General features: G+C 32.8%; 1 protein-coding gene across 1 annotated transcript in view; it reads left to right on the forward strand.

Moving 5' to 3' along the window:
* The window catches only part of LOC118189054 (major facilitator superfamily domain-containing protein 6-like), a 33467-nt gene extending 17448 nt beyond the window's left edge, over positions 1–16019 (forward strand). The window contains exons 3-5 of the mRNA XM_035359589.2: positions 2093–3595; positions 5321–5545; positions 14483–16019. Coding sequence (XP_035215480.2) covers positions 2093–3595; positions 5321–5545; positions 14483–14640 — 1886 coding nt within the window. The 3' untranslated portion in view covers positions 14641–16019. The remainder of the gene's footprint in view (positions 1–2092; positions 3596–5320; positions 5546–14482) is intronic.
* Positions 16020–17564: the final 1545 nt, after the last annotated feature.

Consider the following 17564-nt stretch of genomic DNA (forward strand, 5'->3'; position numbering starts at 1 on the left):
GAAAGATTCTATATAACTTCTAACACAGCGGGATCCACCGTTGAATGAGTAAAACCACTTAACAACAGAAGTTCGATGCAGATTAAATGGATTTCTTTACTTGCTGCGTAAATAAAAATAATTATCATATATCATCATTATCTTGATATGTATCATGTATCAAGATAAAGATGAAAGTGTAAAAATGACATTGAGATGATATCCAGAAAGATTTCTTCAATTATACTTCTCTACCAGCAGTTTAAACTTATATACAATCAGCTGATCTTTCAGTCCAGTCATATAGTAACAGAAACTCAGCATGATGTAAACTTGGACAATACAGAAGCAAAAGTTAGAAGGAGATACTAACTCCTCGTACCTGAACTAAAGCACTATGGTGAAAATCATAAAGAATTTTTCGACGCGTGGGACATCATGCAAAAGCGGATCCATATTTTGCTACATTCTGTGGATATTTAGAGAAGTCCTTGTAATCCAGTATTCACGTAAATAATTTCTTTTTGACTGGCAGGGATAAGACGACAGTTAAAGGTTGCGACTATTATTATTACTTTTAAATTTATTTTCAATGATTTCGAGCTAGAATTACATGAAAAGACAAACGACACGGGTGTTCATTGTGTTCATTTGAATTTTGCCTCAGTGATAATTATATCATCACCAAGTGACAGTTTAGAAGCTATATGAATAATCGGGTTGATCCTTCTTCTGTTTAAAGTCCCACAACTCACGAGCGTGAAGTCATTGTTTATTGTGCCATAAGCATCACCTTCTATTCATATTTTAGTCATTATTAGATTTCACGGAACAGGAGATAGGAAAAATCAGCTGTACCCTCATCGAAATTTTAACCACGGATTTTTCAGTTTGATGACTTTTTAAGCACTTACACCTAGACAGCACTCACGAGAGAATGTGATAATTCATATATATATCGGATGAAGTGATGTTACGCTGATATGTTCATGAGGTGTTGTAACCCGTTGCGTTACTATATGTACTGTACATACCATATGTTAGTTTTCATCAAAATAAGAAACGACGACACGCCGTTAACATCAACAAACATTCTTTATAAAGTCTCGAAGTGTTTCCTAACCAAGCACGGTTCCCACATTTCTTGTTAGTCTAGAATCCGTAGAACAAGATTAGTCCTTGTGTGAAGGCTCCTCGACACTCTTGAGATGAGGATTAACTAGCACCTTTAGTCAATATTCAGTTGTCTAAAGATAAGTGATATGCAGTGGTGCTCAAATCACATCTAGGACGTAATTCAAGCACTAACTAAATCTATGTCTTGCCTCCTTAATGACTGTGTATTGTTAATAAAATGGTGGCCATACTTCTTACAATTACACTGTAAATACGCATCTTAAGCACCTGTAGTGTTTTTAAATTAATTTTTCAAGACTCATTTTTCCATTTGTGAGTCAAGTTTTGTTTCATTTGAAATATCTTCCCTTGGTGTTGTAATTTTTTCTGCTGTGAAGTGTCCAGTGCATATGGGAAATGTTCGAAAGATCCGAAATAAATTGCATTACAAATTTTTCATTAAGTTTTATTCACGTAATATAAATCCAGTTGAATACCTAGATTTTTGTTGAATTCTAGGTCATTAAATAAACCTGAAAAGCAACATTAAGTTACACGTTGAACAAAAATTAAAGGTCCAGCTTAGTTTTAAATTTTATATGCAAAGCATAATCATAAAGGAAAATCTTAGAATATAGCAAAAGTATGACTTGCTAGCAAGTGAAATTTAAACTAAAAAAAAAAAATGAAAAGATTATGAATTCTGTTAGTTATCGCATACTCCAGAAAATACCAAACGAACGGTCGATTAACAACCTTCATTGTAGTAGTAAAATTCATTAAAGATCAATCGAAAAACTAGTGCATTTTTTTAAATAGACATACCTATTTTTCGATAATTCATAATAGATAACCTAATCATTTCATCTGTACTGTATTATTTCATAAAAGAGAACATAATTTCTCACTCATTTACGTTATGTTATTTGATGCTATATAATATTTAATATTGATTTCCTCTTAATGTTGCAAATTTGAAATTGTTGCTTATTTTCAGCTTCCTCATCTCTCATTCCTTATATGACAATCCACATGAAAGAATTAGGAATTACTGTAGAGGAAACAGCAATAATTTATACCTTCCTACCAGTTACTCAGTTAGTATGTACTCCTCTTGCTGGTATGATAGCAGACAAGCTTGGACGTTATAAAGATGTTCTTATGTTATCGGTATTATCATCAGTGGCGTTTGCAACAGCTATACTATTTGTTCCTCCAGCTCCTGATCCAAGAGTAGAACATCCAGACATTGATCTCCATTGTGGACCTGTTATTTTACCTCATGTTGTGGTAGAGAAATGTTGGGGAGGGCCATGTGATGTTTTTCATACAAATCAAACGAATCCTATGCAACTGTTGGGCTGTAGTGTATATTGTCCTGGAATTATCAATTCAGAATATATGCAAGTGGATACCTTATGTAATAACAAGACTCAAGGCTATTGTTTTATGGCTAATGACTTAAAATATCCTCTACGTGAGAGCAATTATACATTAAGAATGAAATTTCGCCAACCCTATCCTGAGAGATCAACTTGTTTATATCCTGTGTCTGGAGTGACACCAATACATCCAGATGATATGTTCTCGGAACAAAATATTATTCGTAGTGCGTGTCCTGTGGTTGTGAATAAAGCCGCGGGAAATTGTACTATAAAATGTTCTTTCAAGCAACTGCCTGATGATGATAATGGAACTTTTCCACATATTAATCGCTGTGTAAGAACTATAGGAAATAGAGTACTGACGTTTTGGTTATACTTCTTCCTCCGCATTTTATTTAATATATTCGCCTCCATATGCCTAACTTTGCTAGATGCTACTGCTTTAGCCATGATTGGAGCCCATGGAGGACAATATGGTAGACAAAGATTTTGGGCTATTCTTGCTCAAGCAGTGTTCTCACCAGTTACTGGATTTCTCGTCGATTTATTAAGTGAGCACCGAGGATACATGGACTATTCTCCAGCATTTCATTTTTATAATGTTCTTGCCGTATGTACTGCTATTGCAGTCTGGATGATGAGCGTTGATGTACCACCACCAGCAGAAAATGTGTTAAAAAATTTTAGAAAGCTTTTAAAAGTGCCACCAGTAATTGCCCTCATGATTGTAGTTTTTTGGCTTGGAGGTATGTGGGGATTCGTAGAATCATTTTTATTCTGGTACCTTATGGATCTAGGAAGTCCGAATTTTCTACTTGGATTGACTTTAACGACAGGTGCCATTGTAGGATTACCATTTTTGTACGAATCCGACTGGTTCGTTAGAAAGGCTGGACAGGTTAATCTGCTTCTTTTAGCTTTATTCTTCTACTTCGTTCGTTTCTTTGGCTATTCCTATATCCATAACCCTTGGTGGTGCATTCCTTTTGAGGCAATGGAAGCTTTTACTTACCATCTGATGTGGGTTGCCGCTGCTACATATGGTGCAGAACTTGCTCCTCAAGGTCTTCTAGCTACTATTCAAGGCTGTGTTGGAGGATTTCATTATGGTGTTGGTAAGTGAAGAGTAACATCATTTTTATTTATTTATTTGCCTAAATGCGAACATGAAAGAAATGTAATTGTTCAGAATGTTCATTATTTTTCTCCTACGAAATTTCCAGCACAAAAATATTTTAAGAAGTTAAGTATGCAGTTTTTTATACAACCAGTATTTTAAATAAACTGTTGTTATACTGTAGCAATTTTCTCATTTATTGATCTTGTGCTCATTTACAAAATTTTTAATACTGAACTAACTTATCATTTTAGAACACAAAGTACATAGTTAAACAGACTAAGAAATTTCATTGAAATAATTAGAATGCTATATTATGACTGAAATTGAACTAGAAAACTAAAATTTATTAGTTTTCTGTTTAGTTTCCCATTATTACTATTTCTTAATGTTTTTCTCTGCTTAAAACCGTTCAATGAATTTTATATAATAAATTGTAATTTTGGAAATACTCCATATCAGATAAAAGTAATAAATATTTATCTGTCTTGAGAATGTTATTAAGATAAATTCTAGAATCAGCGATCTTGTTACTACTTTTCGTTTCAGTAAAGTACTTACATACCTCCTGTTTAATTTAGAAGATACTAGTTTAAATAATCATTATTACAGTCTTCACGTACGTTATAAATTAAATTTTGAGTTAGTACTGTAGCTACTTCTAACTGAATCTTAGCAAATAGAATCATAACGAGTAACGGGAGCTTTGAAATATGACTTTTTGTATTATATATTAAAACCTTAACTTTCTGTTCAAGCTTAGGTAAAAAAGTAAATCTGTCGCACATCTTTCGGGAAACAAGTGACTAATGTGTACATCAGTGGTTCTTAACCGAGGGGGACGCGGTCAGCCTTTTATTTACATGTTAAGTATTTAATTTAGTTTATGAATATAAAAACTTCTTTTATTCAAATTTGGGTGTTTGTTAACATGTTTTACTCTTTTACCTTGTTTGGTTTGTAAACACATTTAAAATAATCTGAATTTAAATAAATTTATATGTATTTTTTGGGTTTTTGGAAAGGTGGGAGGAATTATCGTCTAGCAATAGTGAAAGTGTGCATGGGGGGAGGGGAGATTGAGAACCACTGCTATACATTTTCTTAAAAGTCTCGGTTTTTACCATACATAAAGCTTAACTCTAGGCTCGGTGGCTCAGTGGCTAGCGCATCGTGCAGTAGCACCACAGGTTCGATCCCCAGGCTGGTCGACTCAGCCTTTCATCTCTCGATATCGAGGGATGAAAGTGGTCAGCTTTTCCCGCGAAAAGCTGATCACTTGTTCAGGACATATGCTTTCGCACCACGGGGCTCACGGTCAAGAAAGCAGATTTCGGAGCACTGCAGGCATTGGCCCGTTAGGAGTGTTACGCCACTAAGTTTAGTTTAAAGCTTAACTTTATCCTGTTAAAAATGTTGAATCTAATAATGTACTGTTTAAGTCATTATTTAATTCTAATTTCTTTCTCTACTGTTATTTCAACTACATTTTTGATTCATAGAAATGTAGCCAGACTTAATTACAAGAACTAATCATAAGCTAAGAATAATTCATTCATATCGGGGAAGCGTAAGAAAAACTTTATTATCAAATCTCGGTTATTTTGAAAATAACATAATTTAAAACTTTTGATTTTCGAACAAACTTTTGCTAGAATTTTCGAGAAAAGCTTTTTATCATATTGTAAAGTTTAATTTCCATCTTTTTATTTTATCATCATAGGTCGAGGATCGGGAAGTTTTGCTGGAGGTACGATGATGAGTCAGTTCGGAGCCCGTTTAGCATTCAGGGTGATGGGAATATCGGCTGGTGCTATGCTAATAGTTTATGCAGTTGTGTACTACGGATACCTACGCAAGCGAGAGATTAGACTGAGAAAAAAAGCAGCTGTAGTTCCTGAAGTTGAACTGAATAGTAGCAATAATGTTACAAATAATATAACTGATGGTAAATTTTATTTGTGTAACTCTTACTGGATTATTTTCACATTCATACAAGTAAATTTCGATCGCATTTCATTAAAACAGAAGTTTTGTTTAAAAAGAAAAGAAACCGTGTACTGGATATCGTATTGTATCATTCAAGCAAATGATGAACGTCATCACGACATTACATTCATCACAACTTCTGACAATGCCTTAAAAACATATTTGTAGAAAAAATTCTTTTCTAAGATCCCGCTTATTCATGTGATTAAGTCAAAATGAATTAATCTACTCAATCTGATCTACTATCTGATTTTCTGACCCGTCCAAAAGTTTCATAATTTTATTTTGTGCACAAATTTTCAAATTTAAAGGATAATTGTAAAAGTCATGGTAACTGTACAAAGACTGATTAAAATTCCATTGAATGTAATTATTTGCCATAATCATATGCTACCGAGTAGGCACATGGTGAAGCAAGGCCTGAATTTGTGCATTCCCGAAGGTACGTTAAGGGTTATTCACACTGGGGTTTATCTGTGCTAACGGAATCAGTTCCATGTGTACATTAGCTCCGCTATATGTGAACATTTTTCAGCTCGCTCCGCTATGAACTGGTTTTGAACTGGCTATGAACTGGTTTTGAAGGAAAAACTGGTTTTGGAGCTGCGTTTGCTATGCCAAAAGTATCTGTTAACTCAGATATGCCTTGCTAACTCGTCGTCAGGTCTTGCTAACTGTTAAACTTTCGCCCCAGTTTTGAAAGAAAATATGCCGAGGGGCAGGCCGAGGGTCTCTTGTCCTCTTCTCCTGTCACCACCTTTCGAGAGGATTTTCGGTTCGCCATATCTTTTGCGTGATTCTTACCGCACAGACACTATATGCATATAAACATCCATGCATTCTTCGAGATTTGAATTCAACGGACCCATTACAGCAGTCCGCATCACTAACCACTATACCAGTTTTGACAGATAGTGCGATTTTTTTTAATTTTCTCTTTTCCATGTTAGTAATTGCAACTTACATGGCCCGAACAACTTAAAAAAGTGTAATACATATCTCAAAAACAGTGATATGTATAATATCAAAAATGAATACCAAGATGGTTGTAAAATTTGTATTCGAGCTGCTTCCCTTTTCTGTAAAAGGCGATTTAAAAATTTTTCTTTGAACTAATGGATCACAGATAATATTGCATGATTGATAGATGGAACAACCCTCTGAAAATAATAGTAAAAAAGGAAAATTATCGTAAAAGAGTGTAAAAGTATTTATGAAATAAAAGTTATGCACTTTTATTACATAAATATTGGCAATTTTATTGCTCTGTAATTTTTGTTTCTAAATCAGGAGAATGATTTTCAAAGATATGGCCTGCGGGTTATAAACCGACACGGGATCGCTTTAGAAAGTGTAAATATGTTCCAAAGCAATCACATGTCGGTTTGTGGCACTCGCGCGAGGTATCTGAACATCATTCTCCTGATTACATTATTGCTACGAATTAAACAAATGACTTAAAAATCAATGCAACACCGGATTTCTAAATAATAACATTTAAGGTAACAAATTTAACAGTTAATGTAGGTAGTTTTTCATTAGCAATCACAGTCTGATGAAATGAAATAAGTTCAACTATCAAAACTGAATATTAACTGAAAAATATAAAAAAAATTATAGTAAGACAAGAAACAATGCGTAAAAAGATAAACAGCTAACTCAAAAGAATTAGCATAACAGTGATAACTATCCAAAATGAGAAAGCACTTAACAACGAAGAAGAATAAATTAACCGAAAAACGACAATCTAAATTAGAATTAGTTAAAAAAATTGAAAATTGAAACAATGGAGGATTAGCAATCTGGCTTTAAGATTTCCGTCAAAACTGATACGCGCAATATAACGACCAAAATTTTAATTTCTTGTCGCTAACCTACGGAACCCTCGGAGATCGGCTGTCTGATGACGCCAAAGAACATGTGAGCTTACGAACCTATGACGTCACTAAATCACATGATCTATGACGTCACGTGCTACTTTTTCATTCTATTCAACGGCTCAAAAATGATTAATCGAATTTAGCTAAAACATTTCTGACTATAGCGTTTCGGCGGCCTATGCTGTTGAACCCAATTACAGGTAGAATTGGACCAAAAACCAGAATTTCCTTATGACACCATGGAAACAAGATGTCTGCCTCCCGAGTACTAGTCATTCAGGATTAACCCATGTTCAGCTTGAATAATGATTTCTGAAGCACTTTCCACCGCATATCCATAGAAGACACTGTTTTTATGATTGCGGATTACGCGTTTGGGGAGATGTCATAAGAAATGGATGCACTAACTCCATGTCTAGTACAGAGTTTCGGCAATCACACAGAAATCCGAAGATGAGATTCTACCACAAGGCTATTTAGCTGTGGTTCGAATCCAGTCACCGCTGAGAAGTCCCAAGGCAGCAGTTCCTTACTGCTTTCTGTATACAAGTAAGAAAAATATTGTTGTTCAGATGCTTCAATTACCTTCGGATGACTTTGACGAACAAGATTATCCTGCTTTACAAGCGGTTTTGGATTCTTGAGATCGCATAGTTACCTTCGGAATAATCAGCTCTTTAGAGGTGTGCACCTACGCATTATTTGCCTCGAGTCTTTAGACCCCTCGCTACAACTGTCCTCATCTAAATGTCTTTTAGAGATGATTAATAGCATATAACTACCTTCATGCTTATAATTTTGTGTTTAACCAAGATATTTGCGTACAGTCGGACAAGTCTCCCCTTAAGATTTGCTCACGTTCCCTTATTTGCATATTCTGTGCGTAGATAGCGGTGGAGCAACAGTTTTTTTCTTTCAGAAGTGCATGATAACCATAAAAAATTACATAAAGAAAATGGTGGAATTCATCACTCTTTGCAATGTTAGGATTACTTTTGCATTATTCTTTAATTCTGAACATCATTGTATATGTTATTTGTTAAGTACGCAGTATTATCATGCATTAAATGGAGATCCTGTGAATTTTATGTTCCTAAATAAGGTATGAGAAAATAATTCCACTTATAGCATTAGTCATCTTACGGTACAGTCTCCATATACTATCCTTCTAGAACACGTATGTGCTGATAGGAAATCTCCCATTGCTAGCACATGAAAATCTTTTTTAAAGAATTTTGCAAAAGGTCAAAAATCGGCTGGTGTAAAGGAAACTTCTCTTAAATGGCCTGCCTATAAGAATGATGCTTAGCATACAGATGATTTTAGATTTTAGTGGTGGAAATCAGTTGCAGCCATCCATACTAATAATTGTTACAAGTACGATTTTCTATCCTGAACTTTCATGGAAATTCGCACTTTGAAATTTCTTTCTGAGATACACTCGTGCAAGTAAAGTTACAAAGATAAGAAAAATAATAAATGGGCCTATATCATATAAAAATGACTCACAGTCACGAAATTTGCATCACGTGTTATGCTAGAGAGCACGCGAATTACAGCGCGCAGAGAAAGTTTGCATGTAAAATTGTTTCCGGTAAAAAAATTTTTAAGGTCTGAAAACGGGTTCATTTCTCTAAGTCCTTTGCATTATGAGGAAAGCATCTCGATTTACTCGAATCATAGAAAATGAGAATGTAATATTATTTGCGCAAACTGCTATGTAAATGGCAAGAAGTATTAAGGGGTACAACTACAGATGGAAAACCTTGGATCCTATATGTCAACAGTTTCATCACAAGGACCCTGTGGAATCACTATGAGAGTGAACGTTCAATGCCTCTAAAATGGAATGTTATCACTCTCTGAATGACTAGCGCGATCAACCTGCTGAAAACCTTGTATGCCTACAGTGAGAGAAAAAAAGATGAGTGCTTTTTTCTTATCTCATTTTCAGTCTCCAAGAAAAAAATGTTGTATGTCCACAACTGGCTGAGAATCTTATATTATGTGGAAAATTGTTTCCAGAACGCTTCATGAAAGTCAGTTTTGTGCAAGTCGTCCACTTATCGTCATACCGTTAACACATTCACGCAGAAGGGCTTAGTTACACTGGGCTTGTGATCATCTTAGTTGAAACCTATGACAATAAAAAAGGAACTTTTTACAGATAAGTCACAATTTGATCCGGTCCTGACTTCCGAAGAATGCTGATTTTATGAAGGCTTGGTACTTGATATCAGCTCATTAGCACGCACGAAACGCGAATATATAATGGCTAACATCTGATTGTTTGAGGCTAGTATTTCTCTCTGATGTCGCATTGTCCTCCACATGTCCTCCTTACGTTATAGTGACAGCAGTATGCTATCGAGATGACGTCTCTGACTAACGCATTCGCCCATTTCTTGATTTCATCTATCTTAATGCTATTTTTTTTGGCTGATAATACAAGGTCTCATGACTCTCTCGGTTATCTAGCCTTACTTACTTTCTGAAACACTTCTTCACATGGAATGGCGCAACGAGGTTGTTCATTTGAAGAATCATGTTTTGAATACTGCTTAAGGAACTCTTTCTAAGGATTTCGATTAATTGCCAGTCTTTATGCTGCCCGAGTACCTTCAGTCCCGCATACATTCATTATGAGCTCGAATCACTGCTTTCGTGATTCGAGGTCATAATTGATGTGTTTCGGGCTTGTGTTGAGCGTGAATTAATGATTTCTGGCCTGTGTTGCCACGCAGCTTATTTTTGTCTTTGATCTTGCATTCCAGCATTTGCCTATTATATAATATGCATTATTTAATTATTTATGAATCTTTTTTTTCTAACTACACGCTAGTACGTATTATTATATCTAACGTCCTGTGTGATATTTATTCAGCTTAAATAAGCCTTTACACTTTTATTGTCATTTTAATTATTGGTACTTAACTTTGAAAGCATGATTTTCTACGTTTTTTGCTTAAGTGATCAGTATGAACAGTACATAGAGACATGATGTTTGAGATTATCCATCTGATTTTCTCTACAAGATTCAGCCAATAGAAAAGTGCAGCCGTTCTCAGTTTCAAAAATAAATAAAATCATTTGATTTCAAACATCATAATTCCCTATTATATTAACTGTAGTTCGATATTGCTGCGAATTCTGCATTAATCCTGCGTCAACGCTCAAAGAATTCTTTATTGATAGCTTAAATTTAATTAATGAAATTGTTTCTAGTTTGCAATTTCATTTAAGTGTTCTCCTGTAATTAAAGTGTTCTCACACGTGCTTCTAATTTCAGCTTCATATCATCGGCGCTTGACTTGTAAGCTGCAAATTAACTACATTGTAACTCTCTGTCTGTATTCAAAAATGAAATTATCAGCCAAAATCCGCATTTAATTTTTTGAATCCCGAGCCATATACTTCTGATGCTCTCTCCATAATAATATAATAAGTATATGTTAATAAGTATATCCATAATAAGTATATGTTTATCCTGTTCAAAATTATGTTTATTTGAAAACTTTTATGAGATATTTGCGCACATGTGTACTTCTTAGGAAAGTTAGTCACCACTTTTTTTCGGTATAGTCAAGAAAGTATACAGTTTTATTATACTTACTTACGTCATTGTAATATCTCTTCAATCATCTTTCTTTCTTTGGAAAGGCTCTTTATATGTCATATATGGTCATTTAATGGTATTTACTAAAATAAATAAAGGGAAGGTCTCCGTTTACTGAAAATCATTGTGCTTTCGATGAGGAACATTGTACCGTATTTCCTTTCATTATATCTTTATTTTAGTATTAAATATATTTTACAGCAAGCAGTATATATTGCATTATGAAACGACCACGCACCTACACGTAATTAAAGTTTAGTTTAAGATTTCTAAAAACGAAATAATTTATCGAAATATTGCAAAATTTGGAATGACTGCTTCTAAACCAGGAGGATTTAGCTCGGGATAACACATATTTCCAAATTTTGTTGTCAGGAATAACAGTAATATTTTACTGCAGCAAAAACTACGTAATTTCAGAAATTATGCTAACATGTCTTTATTTCATGAAAGTTTTTTCATATATTCGTCGCATCGACTTCCGCAAAAATTTTTACATTTTCTTCAGTACATCTTCCAATATTCAAATTTCAAAATTTTAAATGATGCCTGCTTGTGTATTATCTTATCTCTAGAATAGGGCTTGTCACCGCTAATGAAATAAAACTTCATTATTGGCGAATGATACTAACATTAAAAATCGGGTCCTTCTTAGGAAAGTTAATTGTTTTACCGAAGCAGCAGTAATGCATTAAAAGCATTCAGTGCATTAAGTATTTATAATAAAGTTATCCTTTAACAGAAAATGCGTTATTGAAAATAGTTCTTAATATTTTAATGACAGAACATGTCTACTAATGTCCTAACTACAATTGTTGCTAACAACAGGGAACGGCAGCATCTTATATTAAATGCTCCCTATGATATATAACATTTATGAGCGTTTACTCTCCAAATAATTTCACAGGAGAAATATTATAGAAAGTACGTGGCATTATACTTAACATCTGTTATCTTTGCGCCACAGCTATGTGTAAATATGGAACGTTACCTATAAATATATATTTACTGTGAAAGCATTGGGACATAAAAATAAACACAAATAAGAAGCCGATTGACGACTAGGACGAAAAGCAAAGGATTAACGCTGGGAAATGATATGATGGCCAATGAAACAGTAACCGCACTGCCCTGTGCATAGTTAAGTCATTCGAAAAATTACGAGCACTATTCATGAGGTTCTTAAGTGAATTTTCCTCTGCTATCCATAAAACACATGACCAAAAATTGGCTCTTCTTAGCGCAGATGCAAGGAAAGCATTTGCTCTGTAGTTTTTTCTTAGAGTTGAAACGGACAATAAACAGCTTTGCGAACCAACGATGCCGATTTTCACTTCCATAGGGACATTAATACAATCATACTGCTCTTTAGGAACTTCTTCTCTACATAACTTCAAAATTACGAATTCTTCTTGTACAAATAACGTCGAATTAATTTTTCAAAAATTCTGAAAACTTTACAAAATTTTCCACGTAACGCAATAAACTGATCATTAAATTGCATGATCAGTAAATCATTACCATCATGTATGCCATCTTGGAGATAAATTTGAAACTAACAATTGTACCTTACTTTATGAATTTATTACACCTTAATTATATCTCATTTATGAATAATTACGAATCGGTTCAGAAAGACGTTGTATTCTAGTATGCATATTGTGAAGGAAGGTAGTACGTGTCGTAAGAATCCGCATAAGATACAAGCTTTTCCTCGAAACTCACTATTTAGTATGATTTAGCTTCATGAACAGGCCCTGCATTTTGCAGAGGCCTGAACGTTCCAGTCTTGTTATTTTAGAAATCAGAGGCGTGCTGCACTTTTGGTTAAAAGTTTATAATTCTAAAACCGCAACATCTTGAATACTCTTTAGCTTGAGTGCTTCTTTGAGTGCGTATCAGCTCAGAGGATTTAAGTGCGATGGCGCCCTTCTACGCATAACACTCTCGGTAAGACAGTTTGAGACACATTTTATAAATAAAAAGGCAATCAGTTGCTATCTTTCAACAACATGACTAGGTTAAAAGATCTCAATTCATTTTACTTTTAGATTTGGGGCATATAAAAAGAGTTTTTTGCTCAAAAGTATTAGTAATCTAGTGGTCATGAAGTCACATATTACTTGCCGTGCTTTTGATATTTCAACAGATATATTAAGCTTTTAGGTAAAACATATTATTTTACCACTGCAGTATGTAGCTATCAATGATAAACATTGTTTTAACGAATGCAGTATGCAGCTGTAAATGATGGACAATGGCTGCAAATGTTCCGTGCAAATACCAAAATATAAATTTCATTTCAATTGAAAATTTAAATTTAAATTAATTTTTTATTTACTGAAATTCTTGAGTTCCATTATTCGAAATTTCTCTTTATTTCCTCTACTGAAGTAAAGTGTCACTTTTATTTCTTGCTGTAAAACTCGTAACTTCATGGATTTTCAAGCAGAACAATATAATCCCTTCTTGAAATGTTATCTCATTTTGAAAAATAAAGCAATTTAAAATATGATCATTGGTTACGGATATCTGGTACATCAAACATCGCACTTCAAAATGTCAAATTTTACAGATGTAAAGGTATTGATTTCTTTGTTAACTCAAGTCTTATATAAACAGATATCACATCCTACCAGTATTATTCAGCGAGCGTCAGCTTGTACTCATCATCTTTTGCCAAACAGATATTTTCAAAATAAATTTTAAAAACTTATTAGCCTTATTAGTTTTGCTTCAGATTCCCTAAGGCCTTGATTCTAAATAATGCATTACCATGTTAATTTTTCGAAAGAATCTGGATGATATTTTTAGGACAAAAGTCTTCTGACTGCGAATTTAACTAGATCAGTGTTTAATAGCAAAGTCATAACTGCACCTGTATATTTTGTAATGCATAATGCAAATTTCGAAAACATTTGTGTAGAGTAAGGTACATTTGAAAGCCTGATATTTTGCATTAGGTTTTCTGATTATGCACCTAATCATAAAACACAGAAACATGTGAAGAACTAGAATTTCGATCACATGGAATAAATAAATTTTATTTCTAATTAAGTAACAATTATTAATTATTAATTATTATTATTTATTAATTATTTTATTAAAGGAACTTTTTAATATTGTAAATATCAGTATTTTATAACGTAATAAAATCAATGTCAGTTTCAGTTACATGTTTTATAATTATGCGCATGATTTGATTTGGTAAAATAGTAGATTAGATAACTAAGAAAATATAAAAGGAATGTATTGAAAGAGCAATATAAATTTAAATAAAGTTTTAAGTAATAAATAAAGAAGTGAAATACTTTTTTAAATTTTTTTTCTTACATTTATAAGATTAAGTTTGCATTTATGATATTTATTTTAATTTTAATTTATTCTTTCTATCTAACAGTTAATTGTGTAAATGCTGTGACTTCAAATGCTGTAACTTCAAATCAAGATATGAGTAATCAAGGCACAGCGACAGTGGGAAATCATTTCAAGCATGAAGAAGATACGGTGAATGAGGAGAGTAATGAAGAAAGAATTCCTGCCGAAGCTTCAAGATAGCTCTTCTTGATAAGAAGAATTGGGTTCTTATTTTTATAACTGGAGAAAAAATTCAAAGAAGTTGCAAAAATATTTTATGAAAGAGGAATTCTGATACACTTTTCTTTAAATAATTTTAATGGTCTTTTGAGGATATTTCATATTATAGCTGAATACCAAATTGCAACATGCTTTGAAAAAGAAACAAAAGGTTAATGCAACGAACGTTTTTACTGGTAAACCTGGTAACGAAAGGCTGAAGACTGCATTAGACTCTTATACGACTAGTTGCAACTTGCTCGATTCATAGCTTTTCAAATACTCTGAGATTGTCTGTTGCTCACTAAAGATTGTAACAAGCATATTTTTACATCTGCATGAAAGAATATTACAGCAACAGCATACCCAAGGGGCAAATTACGTAAGCTATGGTATTTTTAATCTATAATTTTATGAATGTCCTGCTGTAATGCTATAATATTTCATTTCATGCAATCTCGATAAGTTAAGAAGCATTTCAAGATACATTAAAAAGTGTTCTGTATTATCAATGGAACTGTTAATGACCAGGAAATGCATGTGCTAGCATGAAAATAACACATACAAAAATACTTGAGTTTTAACAATTTAAATACTTCTGAAACATCCGTGACCTTTATCTGTTTACAGTTTTAGCTATTGACTGAAATTGTTCTCCATGAGTTTAAAGATACTCATCACTCAAATGGATACATTATGTGCACTGTATATAATAGTTTTATTTTATAAATATATTAACATATTAATTCAGAAGTCAAACAACAAAAATCAGCGTTATTTACAAAGTTTTCACAGCGATTATTAAAAATCGCTGTGATTATTACAAATCGCTGTGATTATCACAGCGATTATTACAAATCAGCGTTATTACAAAGTTTTTCAAAAATCAGCGTTACTGTGAAAACTTTGTAAATAACGCTGATTTTTGTTGTTTGACTTCTGAATTAATATTTATTCGGCGTGCTATTGTGTCTTAATATTAACATATATTTTTTCTGTCAAAAATAACAACTTCTACCATATTTTTCAATAAACCATGAGCACCTTGGCAATTTTCATCCGGCTGTCAGATCGATATCATGTTCATTACTTGCAGCTATTTGAATGAGAACGTATGCATCAAATGACTGTATCCTCTGGCTCTATTCCTGAACTCGGAATATTAGGCAGATGATTATGGTTTATTTATTATACTCGAAAACTTAAAATGACTGATAATTGTCTATTGAGACTCTGATTTAAAACTAATAAAATTTAATCTAATATAAGTAAAGTATATAAGAATATAAACTTTGTTTTAGAATTAAATGCTATGTATGAAAGGTAAACTTTTAATAAAAGGAATCGTTATACATTCTGAACGTAGTTTTATAATATCTATATTCTTCATGTCTCCTCAGAAGGTTTCCTGATGTATCTAATACACTTCAAGATAGGCTGCACTAGTTATACCGCAAATGTCCAGCTGGTATTTCATTTCAATCCATGAGTTTCAAAGTGTTTGTTGTCTAACTTTTGATAGCAACATAATTCTGTCTCGCAGTTTCTCAGGTTTACTCGCCTTATATTGCATGTACCTGGTATAACAAATTACTTTTGGAAAACTTCAGTTGCAGTTATATCTGGTGATCTCGGCCGCTGTACAGTAAACTGCTGAATCCTCTTTCAGTCTCCTCCAGTGCAGTAATCTCATCTCTTGTAATGAAGCTATTGTGCAGAATATCGTTACAAAACACGAATAATGAACACAGCAGTCCATATGCGCTAAATTTATAAATTTCCCAATTGCTTTTTAAGCTGGGGTATACCTTTTATTATTAAATATAATACTTTCTTCATTGCAATTTTTTTATTATGTGTCTAAATGGAGTATCCTATGTACATAAGCGTGTATATTCATACCAAACTGAATTATACATCTGCAGTAATTTTTAACCCGCATATATATATATATATATATATTTCGTGTCTCTTGCTTCAAAATAACCTAATGACGCTACAACTTATGCTTTTTTTTTTTTTTTTTTTTTTTTTTTAGTATGCAAATTCAGTTACTCACATTTTTACATCTAAGAAGTCTAATCCCATGACAGCAAAAATACGTATATTTCTGAAATTTTACTAATTTATTAAGTTTTTAAAGATATGTATACACAAGTTGCATTTTCAAAATTTTAGTTCCTTCGAAAATGGAAACACTTTTAAGTGTTAAGCGAGTTATCGATATAAGTCTTGATGTGATTCTGTTCTATTGTCCGAAAGAAGAAAGATTTTGAAGTTATATATATATATATATATATATATATATGCGTGTTTGTAAACAAATATACATAATTTCAACTATAAGCCTTAACGTCTTCAAATAAAAATAAAAATAAAAGTCCCAAAATTTGAAATTCGTGCATGCGCCTTTTAAATTAAATTGCAGATGCATTTTATTAAATGCAAGCAAATACTTGCATTAATTCATACCGCACTGAATTCAAATTCTAAAAAAAAGTGAAACTCATCAATGATTTTAATAAAAGTAATGTTTTTGCGGGCTATATTAACTTATGTACTTTATGGCATTTTAGTACATGTTTGATCGAAATAGTTAGCTAACTAGTGCCTGAAATTATTTACTGACAGCTTCTCTAAACGTTCACTTCAGTAAATTAGATTAAAATTTCCTGATTTGTTATTAATATAAGTCACTTAAAAATTGCTTGAGAATTCACTATGATTTTTTATATTTTAGAATGTTTGTGAGGTTATCTAATTTCGATAAACGAAAAGGAAAATGTAGAAATTAAAATATCTTTTTTATTTTTTGGCCCGAAACGTTTCCCGTTTAAAATTTCAAAATATTTTAGTGTTTGCAATGCATATGAAAATTATTCCTAACTAAAACTTTGGATATATAA

Source organism: Stegodyphus dumicola, chromosome X1, assembly GCF_044657685.1.
Source record: "Stegodyphus dumicola isolate Sdum_Otavi_A_Nest chromosome X1, ASM4465768v1".
Classification (NCBI taxonomy): domain Eukaryota; kingdom Metazoa; phylum Arthropoda; class Arachnida; order Araneae; family Eresidae; genus Stegodyphus; species Stegodyphus dumicola.